Source organism: Corapipo altera, unplaced genomic scaffold, assembly GCF_003945725.1.
Source record: "Corapipo altera isolate COAL_440 unplaced genomic scaffold, ASM394572v1 23, whole genome shotgun sequence".
Classification (NCBI taxonomy): Eukaryota; Metazoa; Chordata; class Aves; order Passeriformes; family Pipridae; genus Corapipo; species Corapipo altera.
In genome coordinates, this window is record NW_020884878.1 from 22698052 (window position 1) to 22712254 (window position 14203).

General features: G+C 36.7%; 1 protein-coding gene across 1 annotated transcript in view; it reads right to left on the reverse strand.

Annotated features, from left to right (window-relative positions):
• Positions 1-14203, reverse strand: part of NUBPL (nucleotide binding protein like) — an 84393-nt gene that overhangs the window by 47434 nt on the left and 22756 nt on the right. Inside the window, exons 5-6 of the mRNA XM_027637989.1 lie at positions 4490-4529; positions 4309-4399 (exon numbers count right to left, since the gene is read on the reverse strand). Of these exons, the coding sequence (XP_027493790.1) occupies positions 4309-4399; positions 4490-4529 (131 nt within the window). The remainder of the gene's footprint in view (positions 1-4308; positions 4400-4489; positions 4530-14203) is intronic.

Here is a 14203-nt window from a genome sequence, read left to right on the forward strand (position 1 = left end):
CATATAGCTAAATAAACCACATTTAAAGAAAATTTGCCCCCAAATCCACATATGCAACCTTTCCAATTTAAATGGTGGAAAGAAGAATGCCAGTAACTACATATACACTTCTCAGTAGCAACTGTACAAAAAAATTTGCTAATATGTCAAACAAAACCAGTATTGAACATGTGTAATTTCCTCTATAGAGATCAGTCACTTCAGACTGATCAAAAACTCAAAACAATACAGCCTCCATAGTCTTTGCTGTCCAAAATTAAATACTACTACTATTTCCAAGTTAATTTAATCCCAAATCTTTATACATAAATTTTTACTGTGCCATTCACTCAACCGTTGCTTTTATGGCAGCTTTCTCAGAGAGGCTCTTGAAATATCCCAGATCTCACAACCCACAGTCTGCTCACTTCCTCTCTCCCGACCTTTTGGCAGAATAATTGCCACAATATACTGCAAGGCATACAGCAGGATTATGCCTGCACCCTTCCAATTGCTCCTTTGCCACTGACCTGTCAAGATGTCCTCAGAAAAAAAATGAGAATGGTACTAGAAAACTTACCATACAGACTGTATGGGACAGTGGTAATGACTATTTGAAATCCTTGTCACAAAAACAGTTCAAATCAGAGAACAAGTTTTGCTTGCCTTTTTCTCTTTTTTTTTTCTTTAATAATCTTTATATTTCTAAGATTCTTAGCTGTCTACTTGATACTTATTTCAACAGAGCTTTTCAGACACATTACTGTTCAAGTACAGGCTTTAGGTGACTCTCAAAAAAATTCTATCTTTACTGTACTTAGCCTAAGGTTAATCACTTCCACAACAAATACGCCAAGATGATACATTTTGAGGTAGCTTGTTTAATCTGAACCCAATACCATAACACTGAATCAAGACACACAGAATGAAGGAACAAGTGCTAAACAGGGCTAGACAAAAGAGTAGGCAGCTTCTGAAGTGTATGTGAAGTGAAAACTGAATTGATAAAGCTCAGTGCTATAGATGACACTGGAGAATGATCAAAACTTCCTTACCTGGGCTTATATTATACCTTTTGAGAAAAGAACTACCTTTTAAAATTTAAGTAAACAAAAAAACCCTCTATCTCACCTACAGACAAGCAAGATTCAAAGGAAGTGATAACAGAGGTGAAAGAATTTTTACGTGAAGATAACTGTGACAGGGAAATAAGAAAAGGTAAAACCCAAACAAGTGACAAAGACCACCCTGCAGTGTAAATGCGCCTACAGTACATCTAATTATGTTAACAAAGAAGTCACTTCTTAGCCACAACAGAATTATGGATAATTTCAAGGCATGTAAACTAGAAACATATTTAATGGAAATAATTATGAATATGTTTATACAGATCAAATATTCTATTACTGTTCCTAATTCACTTCTGCTACAGATGAAAAATAATTTCCTTACGTATTTCTTGTTCTTTCAACAACTTAAAATCATCACTGTCCTTCTTTTCCATTGACCAATACTTTTGTTATAGAAGCAGTATGCTATATTTTTCCATTTATATACTAATTTGACACAAACACATCAATATAGAGGTAATGCATGTAATATAGTACTCTAAACTGTTAACTCTATTATAAGGCATATTTCCTTCAAACTGTGCTGAAGGAAAACAGTATGATGTGTTCCAGAAAACAACTCTTACTCACGAGATATGGATCACCAGTGAAACACCAAGCATTACTTTTGGTCTTCAACATTATTGCCTGTTATCTACCAGTCTGACACCATACAAACACAGGAACCAAGGTACCTTCTCAGATTAGACATGTTGCAAAAGGAGAGCCTAGATTTTAAAAGTGACATCTTATCTGAAAAGTGACATACAATCTGGCCATATGAAAGTAGAATTGACAAGAGACAATAATGAGGTTGGACTCTAGACTGTGCTGAAAAGCCGTTCACGCACCAAAGAGGGACAGATATACATGTATTACAAAGAGTGAGGTTACATGCAGTATAACAAAGTATAACATATATATTTAACAAATATATTTTCCAAAGCAAGAATTTCAGAAATTTAAATAGCTTCCAAGCAAAACAAAAGCATTTAAATACTCACTACAGGCACAGATCAATTATGAGTCAACAAATCCTCATAAATTAATTTGGAAGCTGAGAACTTCAAATGCTTTACTGCAGTACCTGAAGCATGACAAACTCTGGAAAACAGATTTGTTCATATGGAAAAAACCAAACAAGCATCCAAAGTTATTTACAGAGTGAACACATAGTCTTGATGCTCTTAAAACAAATAAAAAACCTCTCCATCACATAACAACAACAACAAAAAATTATAAAATACCAAGAATTATTCTAACACAGAAGTCTAGGAACCTCTGTGTTTTCTATCTGGTTGAATTAATTATTTTAAGAACTTAATATTTTATCAGCCTGCCTGAATGCACAGGGGCCCCTTACACATATATTATCCTACAAATCTAGATTAGGGAGCTAATTTAAATGGTTTCTATGCAGCTAATGAGACAAAGCAGCTATTTCTTAAAAATATGGTTTTAGAAAGTTAAATACAAGCTGAAGTATTTTACTCTTAGAAGCAACTTTATCCGGTCAAACAAAAGTTAATAGCTAAGACCAACCAGAACAAATAAAGAAAAAAACAAGAAAAATTTTCAAAGTCCCCAACAAATCACAAAACTACTAATATAAAATGGAATGACAGTATCTTTAAAAGCATCATCACATGCTGTTGTTCTCTCTTGGTTAGGTGTCCAAGGTTATAAAACTATTGGTCCTACAGTTAACCTCTTCTTGAGACTGACTAGTAGCCACATCAGAAGGGAGAGTACAGCTTTAAAAATAAAATAGCATGTCTCAGTCTGGAAAATCCATTATTTCTTTTCTAAAAACCATCTGTACATCTGATAGACCTTCTGCATTTCCCTCTGATCTGTAAGCTTCTTTCTTTGAAGGAGTAGATTCAAACAACCTTTTCCAGTACAAATTTAAGACTATCCTGGTCATCATGCAGAAGCAAAATGCATGTGGGAAGAAATTTAGCTGTAAAACCTTCTTCTTTCAGAATTCAGGTTCCACTCTCAGGCAAATCAGCGATGCCCTGAGCATTGATGGACTTGTTTCATTCCCACAGCACGGTCAGACAGCATGTATCTGCATCACTGGTTGCTAGGGAGCAACAAGCTCATTACACGGCATCATCCACACCCTCCACAAGAATGATGGCACAGGCTTCCCACCTGGGGATACCACTGACTGACGTAAGGGTACTGGAGTGCCTGCCAGTCTTCACTCTCTCAGGGCTGAGCATGCCAATACAGCAGGTGCTAACTTTAGCTCTGCCTTCAAGGCTTTACATTCTGGTTTTGTGAGCCTGGTCAGTGCAATGCAACACACAAAGAGGTCAGAACAGCCTTCCACAGCTGTTGCCATCATACCCCTTACTTTCAGAAGCCAATTCTAGACAAAGATGTTCCTCTCAAAATTTTGGCTTTTCTAACTAGAGTAATGAGTGCCACTATTCTAAAATCCATGTTAGAGGAGAATTCTGTAAAAATGGAAAAAGGCTGGAAAAAATATTCTTTTCAGTTGCTAAAGGAACATAAGACTTGTAGGCATTTAAAGACGACATACAGAAACTTTGTGATCTCCAAGCTGTAGACATTAGATCCCTAAAATGGATGTCAGCTGTGGACAATTTGGGTCACTTCAAAGTCTAAACACACAACCTTAATGCATTTTTTCAGCTGTTTGTCTCATTAGCACTTCACAGACCTATTCACAATAAAAGAAAAAAAAACCCTGTCAAAAAAATAAAAAAGCCACCCTGCTTCTACATGCCAGGAAGTTTATTAACTAACGATCTATCTGCATTTTCCTGTACTTGTCACATGTCAAATGCCATCTAGGAATTCTTAGTGCTGGTGAATTAACAAGCACATAAGGGAATACAGCTGTAGATATGCACAGATACCTATACATTCAAGTCCTCAGGCAACTTCAAAATGCCTTTTTTTTTTTCATGCATAAAGAAACATAAAATGGAATGAGAAGGCAGGCAAATTGGGGCAATTCACTCATCAAATGCATGTAACAACAGCTCTATTTGAAGGGGATAGGTAAATGCAAAAGTACCGTTACCAGAAGTTAAGAGTAAATTCTTAAGAATTTATGAAGACCAAGATAGGAAAATGCTCACCACTAACATATGAAATAATGTCATGGACACTCATGTATCAGTTAAATATATTTTAAAATAACTGATTAGTTTGAAACATAAATATGTACCTAAGTCCTTACCTGTCTCAACAATTTTTCAACAGCTGACATTACCATGAGCCCTCTCCACACAACCGGGGTAGTCTCTTCTATCAAGAAACCCATAGACATGCTGAAACAACAATGCAAAAACTTAAGCTTTCCAGCACAATATCAAGTGTATCTGAAAAGAAGTTAGATTTAAATTAAAACATATGCTCACCATGCGATTCCATAGTTCTTAAGGGGCCTCATTAGATTTTCTAAAACAGAAGCAAACAAGGGTTTGGTTTTTTTTTGAAGGGGAGTTGGTTTTGGGGTTTTTTTTAAAGAAATACGCTTATACATTTTTTTATCTTTTAAGAGCAGTTTTTCCTCTCTTCTTAAACAGTTGTCTGTTTTTCCCTCTCACCCCTTCAGTACACATTTACCTATCCTATACAAGAATCTGACCCCACTTTTAATTAGGTTGTTACATTTTACTGATACCATTCATCTTTTGCCAAAATAACAATTTATTTGCCCATAATATAATGTCACTTTGTGCTGCCAAAACCAACTTGATCTATTTTCATGAAATCTCCATGCTGTGAAGCATAAATTCCCTATTAAGCAGCCTTCTACTCTTGCAATACTTCACTAAACTGAGTCATTTATATCAGAACAAAACCAAAGTCCTACAACATGATGGGATTTTAAATATTTTTTTTAAACTGTGTTATTCATCAATCTCACGAATCAGAAGAACATTCCCATTAACACACTAGAGTTTTGGGAATTTATCTCCTTTTGTTAAGTCTGCTTTGGAACCCAGAGTAGAGGTACTAAATAAAGACACCCCTAAATTACACATTGTCAGCAGCTCAAGGAAAGAAGTCCTGGATTTCTTCAGGCTGGTAGTAGTCTGCAGACTTCTAAAATTTCTGTAGGACAAAAGATGCTTATTTGAATATTGCAGAGGTAATGTCCTTGTCATGCTTCATATTCCTATGCTCTCAGGTGTCAAGAATAAAAATAGGGGAGGAAATGCTGTAATTGTACTGCTGGTAAAGGGGTAAGCAAGCAGAAAGTAAACAAAAGGAGAGAGCATTCAAAACAAAACATTGCAAAAGCCAAAACTCCTCTTTATAGTCTCTGCTACCTAACTCCACACCTTATCTCAAAATGGCATGCACACACATACAAAAGAACAAAAGGAATTTTCTTTGGTCTAGCTGATGTCTTTTAAGAGCATGCACAGGCAGGAACCAGCAGAAAATAGAAAGAATACTTTAAGCAATAAAAAAAATATTAGACAGAAACCTTTTATGCACCCAAAGCGAAATAGATAGACTAAAATAAAAACAATGTGAATGTAATGCAGTACATTCAAAGCTGAACTCAAAATTCAAAAAAATCAACCAAAAGCACGCAAATTAAACAGCTAAACTCTACAGATGAAAGCTTTCAAGCAATCAAGTAAGTGGGCATTCAAGACATGTAATTTTGTAGAAATACAGTTGAAAATAAATTGGATGTTTTGATTTACAAATCAAAAAGAACAAAATAGGAAGCTAAACAAACCACTTGCATGACTATTGCATTCAGAAATGAGTATGGAACTATTATTGGAAAAGAGACTGTCTTGGACTGGTACACTGTACCGGTGCATAGAACTCTTTTTGACTTGTGCAGCTCTTCAGTGTTTTGTCAGGGTTTCTTTTGGTGGCATTATGCTGTCTAACCAAATTTCTAGGAACCACAGTCTTACTTCTTCCCCTGCAGTAGGACAGTTTTGTTATGAAGAGGTTGATTACACCTGAACTTCAGCCTAGAGCCCTCTCTAGGCACTGCTTTGGTGTCCTTATAAAGAACATATACATTGCCACAAGTTAGAAATATTGACAGAAATGACTATGTATTTATCTGAGAGGGTTTTAAAAAAAGTATGAAGAAAAAAGTATCTGCAAGAGTATATATCATTGCAGATTCACAGTCTCCATTTTTTACCATGAAAAATTTTAAGACAAAAAAATGGAAACAAAAAGGGGAGGGCAATTTTTGATGTTCAGCACATGAGGACCAGGAACAGGAGAGTAAGACGAATGGAAAAGATACATTTATTCTGGGAAGTTTATCAAAATGCTAAAGCCACTTCTCAGTTCAATCCAATTGCTCTGCACTATGTCAGTCAAATATCAAGAGGCTAACATCTCAACATCCACTACCTGCATGGACCATTTCTTCTGCAGAGAAACTACGTACACAGCCTAATCTCATACACGTTCAGAGATCTCCCTTGCCTTCACTTTGGTGGGTAAAACAGGAGAGTTGCTGTGCATAGACAAACACTGATCTACAGAGCAACCAAAGGGGCCTCTGTTGTTAAATCTATCTATCTCAAATCTCAAGTGCTTCAGTGGGCTCTGGTAATCACCCTTGTCTCATCAAAAGCAACAGGTCTTCCCTCTCCTTCTTTGCCCTGGGACTGGTGAACATCTTCTAAAACATAACACGCAAAGAATATTTAGCTTAATGAGATCTCAGTAACAATCTCAAATTCCCATTGCTTTGAGACTATGCTTCTCTGTTATCAGAGACCTTCCATACAGCTCCAAAAAGTCAACACACAACAAAACAGATTTCTTAAAATCACAACACACAGCAATACTATGCCACCTATGCCAAGAGATCTATGAAATAGCCTTATTTACAATTTTCCAGTAAGCTTGATGGCCTTAAATAAAAGGATGTTGTGTTTTCTCTGAACATACAAAATCAGATCAGTAAGATCAACAGAGCACCTTTTCTGACAGAATAAAAGTAAGGCACTAGAACAGGCAGACATGCAAATCTGTAACAGCATTATAGCAGATTGCTGATTAGAAGATCTCTAGGACTGGTCTGAAGGCTGGATTGTTACTCATATGGGGAAGAATGAGATTGATGTAATGAAAATGGATCTTCTGCATTTTGGAATTATTTTTTACTAAGCTTTTTTTCCCTCCCAAAAAACATCAAGCCTTGCAGACTATCCTGCCAAGGTAACTGAGTTACTTCACTCCTTCTCTGAAAAGGCTGACATAGCTGTTCAATGGTGGCCATGGATTAGTACAGCACAGAAAGTAGGTACAGAGCTATATATATATAATTTTGGCTCGGATAATTAAATTTCTTCATAGTAGCTCACATGGTGATATGTTTTGGATTTGTGATAAAAACAGTGACAATAACATAGAGATATTTTAGTTATTGCTTAGCAGTGCTTGCACAGTGTCAAAACCTTTTGTTTCTCACACCGCCCCACCAATGAGCAGGTTGAGAGTGCACAAGGAACTGGGGATGGCACACAGCCAGAACATAAGATCCCAACTGACCAAAGGGATATTCCATATCACATGGCATCACGCTCAGCTTATAAAGCTGGGGAAAGAAGAAATACATAGGGGGACATTCAGAGTTATGGAGTTTGTCTCCAAGTAAGTTACACATGATGGAGCCCTACTTTCCTGGGGATGGCTGAACACCTGCCTGCTCATAGGAAGCAGTGAATTGATTCCTTGTTTTGCTTTGCTTGTGCATGTCTGGCTTTTGCTTTCCCTATTAAACTGTCTTTATCTCAACCCACAAGTTTTCTAGGTTTTACCCTTCCAGTTCTCTCCCCATCACTCTCAGGCAGCAGCTACCAAGTGCTCGGCTGCACAGCAGGGTTAAGCTACAAGGAGCCACTTCGATTCTTGGCTTAGTTTCAGAACAGGTCTGTTGATGGATACATTAGAGCAAGCAAAAGCTTACATTTAGTCTTATAAAGCAAGTAAAGATAATTATTCCAGAATACTCCTCCTTAGGAGCCATTATACTGTTTAAGAAAAGCAAAGGTATATTATAATTATTAAATATTAATATAGTGGATCATGTAACATCCTAGTAAAGGTATTTTGAGCTCACTGACTCAATGAGCACTAATGCAGAGGAGCTGCTTTGAGTTTTCAAGTGTCTGAACTACAGGGTAGGTTGGGATTCTTTTACCACTTCAAAGACCAAAAAAAAAAAAACAAACCAGAGAGGAGAACACTAGAAGCCCAGATTTTCCTCCCTGTTAAAGATTTCCTATTATACTCAGCTATTTTTGGAACTTGCCACTATAATGTAAGATCAGAAATTTTCTATAATTCTTTCTAGTAATTATTTTATTTAATCTTTGTCTTCAATAAATCTTAATATTCAAAGTTACCTGTCTGTCCTAACTGGATTTTGGTCATTAAGCAGCAAAGTTGCTGTTTTAAAGTTCTTCTAGCTTCCATAGCTAAACCTATGAAAAAGTAGAACATTTGTGTTATTTTCCAGTTGAAAACAGCCTCACTGCATGCACATTTCCAAATGTTTCCAAAGACACTACCAACATCGAAGTTTTGCGAGCACAGACACAACTGCAAGCTCCAGGCTACGCTCTGAATGTGACTTCCCTGATTCTTAATTTTTATACAAGCTCTGTTTCTGTAACACTCATGCACCTAAAATGAACATTTTTACCTCACAACATGCTTCTAAGATGGGAAATTATTATCTCATTTACAGATGATGGAATCAAGATTATTCAAGAATCCCATGGATCTGGAGACCTACGCTGTGTTCCCCTAGGTCAGATATTCTAATAGAGCCACAGCTCCACTTGAAGCATTTCCAGCGTTGGAAAGCATGCAGTGAACAAGTAATAAACATCTAGGAGATCTGAACAGTTTAGGTGCGTTGCTGAAGCTACATATTTTCACTTGAAACTCCCAAATACATCTAAAAGAATTTAAACTTTAAAAAGCAAACTGAGGCACAAAGAGCATACATCAGAAAAGGCTTAGAAAGTTACACTACATATTGCTCACAATACCTAAGTCTCTGAATAACATTTTAGCAGCATTTAAAGCAGCAGCTTTAAAAGCATATTTCTGAATTGCTCATAAGTTTAAGTACTCCATCTTTTACAGTACCTTATTTAAATAAAACCCACACCGTAACTCCTCTGCATATATTTATCAGAATTTGAGCAAGCTGATACTTCATCATAGTTTATACAAAAGCTACAGGTTCTGCTGCTGTTTGCACAGCTCATCATTAGCTGGGTTTTCATGACAAATTGCTATTACCCAGCTCTTCACATCTTGGTGACAACTCACTGCCTGAAACACAGAAGACATCTGGCACACTGAAACACACGGCCACCGTGCCAGTCAGACAGACACTGCAGAGCAGCCTGGGGTCCGGTACATTAACCCAGATTACCTGACACAAACTCAATGTGCCATACATACAGACAAGCTGCAATAGGTTTTCAGCATGGTCACTTATAAGATTTCAAAATATTTTGCATCATCTGGATTTTAATTGTACACAGTTTCATATCCTGCAGTGACTACAGGATACCATCACAATCTAACTTAGGACTGCAACACACACAGCATACATCCAACATAATAATTCTCACATGGCTGTCACTACATACAAATATAAGGAACTTATTTGCTGTTTATTTTGAAAGGCACCTCCCAAGGCCAACATCCTGTAAAGGGAGGATCCAGGTTCCAGCCAAGGACACAAAGGCTTCAGACTATATAGGCTTTCCAGTATCAGGAAGGGGAAAGAAGTAAGAAACGAGTGGGAAAGGAGGAGAAAGGAGGAAAGAGAAGAAACACTGGACAGGAAGAGTAACAAAATGGTTGGCTTTACTTGTGTAAATACAGATGTCTCCTGCCACCCTGGATGCCTTAGGGAGCTGAGATCTGTACAGGGCTAGCAGATTTGGCAGAGGAAGAAACCTGAAGGGGCAGCAAGACACCATACTCCATTAGCAGTACTAGTTTCCTAAGCAAAGGCAACTGAATTCCCTCAGAGTGGTAAAGAGGAAAGAAATGCAGCAGAGGGAAAGGGAATGAATAGCAACGGGGCCCCAGGGTATCCTGCAATAAAACACAGAGACACCAATCTATGTCAGAGGGTAAAGGATGCTGTCACCAAAAGGTCAGTCAAAGTCACAAATTTTAAATCCTTGTTTTAACTGCTTGTGCCAGAAGTCCAGAATATTCTACAGTAAGTGACAGACTAATTGAGACTTCAAGCTTGATTTCACACTGTATTATAACTTTACTTGCAGGATTGCCCCAGAAATACTGCAATTTGTATTTTAAGCTTGAAGAGCTCCACACAAGGAAGGCTGTGATTGCCCATTACATTCCAGACTAACAGTGTTATCTAACCATGAACACATCACAAATACTTAACCAAAGCAAACTAGTAATGAGACTTCAAGAGCATTATTCCATACTCGTTGTTCAATTTCAAGAAACATACACATAATGAAATGCAGCTTTTCCCAAAAGATTTGGTTCTCATATTTACAGAGTGTACCAGTCCCATTACCTGAGCAGGTTTTCTACTTTTTTTCCTCCTGATAGACTGCAGAGGAAAGAAAGCTCTGTAAAAGCTTTTTCATTAACAGAAGAGTTTAGCAGATATGACTTCATCAGTCCTATGTAAAAGCAAAAGGATTAATTGCTTGCTGGAAGACTATACTTCAAAAGCAAGTCGTGATTTAGTCACATCTTTGTTTTTATTACATTTTAAAGCAGCACTGACTTGTTAGGTTTAAAATAGTAACACATGACTAGTTTTAAGTATCATGCCACTACCTTCCATCACAAATGTCTTTCTTACAATTGCTAAAATAACTCACATTTTGAAAAGCTCTCAGATCCCCATGGAGCCAAAAAAATTATTTATAGTGGATCAAAAGCTTTATCAGACTAATTTGGGTGGGTCCTTTTAGTTCATTATATCCACGAGGAATGAAACAGACTAACCCAACATTCAGTTCAAGGTATCTGTCCTGACACACAAAACCTCTGGGAAAGCTCATGTCATCCGAAGCACTGACTTGCTGGTGTGACGGGGGGACTGCCCAAGTCAGTCACGTAACAGGGTGACAGACACCAGCAGTGCAGAACAGGGAGCAGCAGGAACCCAAGCGGCAGACATTCACTACACATTACTTCAATCCAAGACCCAACTTCAAAAAACAATTCCAGTTAACTAGGGACTTTAATTGCTTTCAAAACAAAACTATGAAACTCAATACATTTGAGTCAATTCAGCCTTTCTAGGTTTAACATTGTAAACAAGACCCAAAACCAAAAGAAATTTAGGTGAAAAGACATGGGAGAAAAAAAATGTTCAAAGGATTATATGTAATTGTGCTGATTTTGAGTGAGATAAGTTAATTTTCTTCATAGTAGCTGGTATGGGGCTGTGTTTTGGATTTGTGCTGAAAACAGTGTTGATAACAGAGGAATGTTTTAGATACTGCTGAGCAGTGCTTCCACAGAGTCCAGCTCTTTTCTGCTTCTCACCCCAACCCAACAGCAAGCAGGCTGGGGGTACTCAAGGAACTGGGAGGGGACACAGCCGGGACATATGACTAGAACTAACCAAAGGACTACTCTACACTACATGGCATTATGCCTAGCATATAAAGCTGGGGGAAGAAGGAAGGGGGGATGTTCAGAGCGATGACATTTCATCTTCCCAAGTAACCGTTACCCAGGATGAAATCCTGTTTTCCTGGGGATGGTTGAACACCTGCCTGCCCATGGAAGTGGTGAATGAATTCCTGGGTTTGCTTTGCTTGTGTGTGTGGATTTTAGTTTCCTTATGAGAGTGAGTGAGTGGCTGTACGGGCCTTGGTTGCCAGCTGGGGTTAAACTCTGACACTGGACACTGATGACATAGATTAAAACTACAGTAAATTTGTTGATTCTCTACTTTAAAAAAAAAATGTGTTCCTGTGTATATTAAATATTTCCTTTTGCATTTAATATGAATCTCCTCCTACATCCTTCTGTGATTTTATTCTAATTTCATCACTTTTAAGGTGAAGTTCTGTGCACTTTACAAGATTAGGACTATCAACTAAAGCAAAGAGATGTTGGCTTTTAAACTCCTACTGTCACTTTTAGCCTCTGGTCTCTGTAGGGAAATGATTAAATCACTTTTTTTTCCTGTTTTTGATATATTGGGCTTTATTTCTCTATTCTGGAAAGCCACGCCATTGTACTGCAGAGAAGGAAAGAGGGAGAATACTGCAAGAAACCTAGAGAGGAAAAAAACCATGAAAGTGAAATTGCAAGGTAAAAATATTGAGAAAATTCAGATTTAATTACAGTCTTTCCATTTTACTTCTAGCTGAGAAGAGCAATGGAAACATTTATTCCTCTGAAATAAGCAAAAAGGTAAATGTGTTCAGTGTACCAAAAAATGATTAATTTCTTTTGTTTATTTATGTACAATGAAAAGTGTATCTATCATGTTCCTATAATAAAATCATTTTGCAATTTAATTCCAATTTTTGTGTAAGTTGAACCAAATAACCATTTGTATCTTAATGAGTAAACTTCATAATATAATGAATATCTGCTAATAATCCATATCAAATCACTTAGAATTACTGCACTGCAGGATTAACAACATGAAGAGTAATACAACTCCACTTTCAAGGACTTCAAATGTATTTTTTCAGGTCACAGTGTTTCAGTAATTTATACTGGAATAGTATTTGGTAAAATTTGATTTGCCATTTATCCAAAAAGACTGCTCTCAGTAAGAGGCTTTAGTTACTACATTACATTTTTATCTTATACTTTTTTGCCCTTTTTTTTTCTAATTGTATAATTTATGTATAATGAAGAATAAAATTTTAATAAATTAATCCCCTACACGTTTTTTTTTTAAACAGCAGCTAACAACTGTATGCACTATAACTAATTCCTTGTAGAACTGGGTATCTTCCATCTCCTTTACCTTCAAAGTAAAGATCATAAATTTTTGCCACAAGTGAACTCATCAATAGCTGTATTAAACCAGTTGAGGTTAATTGTTACAGGTTTGAAGGTAACAGTCAAGGTTCACATAAAATATTTAACACTTAAGTAGTCTTCTCGCTTTCAACTGCTTCATCATATATGGAAAAGCCTCCAAAATATAAACCACAACTAATTACAACATTCTGAATTACTATTTTGTCCCATGTAAGACACATGGGACTACTCTACTTCAGCCATCCAGATAAACTGGGATAAGACATTACCAAAAGTAAAACACAGGGTTTCAGTTCAGACTTCTTTGAAAATAGAATCAATAAAGGATATTATTAGACTATATACAATCTAAAAAACACTTGCTCACAAATCATGAAGTAGTGTCAATAGCAAATATGACTTTTTTGAAAGAATCAATCATGATGCAGTGCCATTGGTAGAGCATGATAAAGACATGGAGACCTCAAGTTGTATCTTTAAATTTAAGCTCTTATGCAAGATCAAGAAACTTCTTCATGATTACCACAATAAATATGCTACACATACAATATTTTTTCTATTTAACTATTCCACTCCAAATTTTCTGTTTATAACCCTCAAACAGATGCACCACAATCTCTTTATATTCCAGCAGACATCTTAACAGTCACAACTATTTTAAATATTCACTTTCTCTTACAAGAGCCTGCTATCACAGTCTAAAGAGTAGCAGACATGTAAACGTATCCCAGTGAAAAAATGCAAGTGTCCATTTCTGTAGCTGCCACAATATTATATAGACTCAATGGAGCCACCTACAAACACTGGTAGCTTTCCCTCAGAAATTACTTTTCATTCTAAATTTTGAAAACAGATACCCACTACTGATCTTTTGAATATACCATTTTATTAAGAAACAGAAGAGACACTGAAGCTATCATAAAATGAGCAAAGGTTTGAAATACTAAGAGAGCAGTCAACTGTCAAAGATTTGCCCACCAAAACCTTCATAATCATTTAAGCTAACTGAAGAAACTTATTTGTCTGGCAAAATGGCCATATTTTTTTGGCAATATAATAGTTTTTACTCTCTGCCAACTAGTTTAAATGGCAGATTT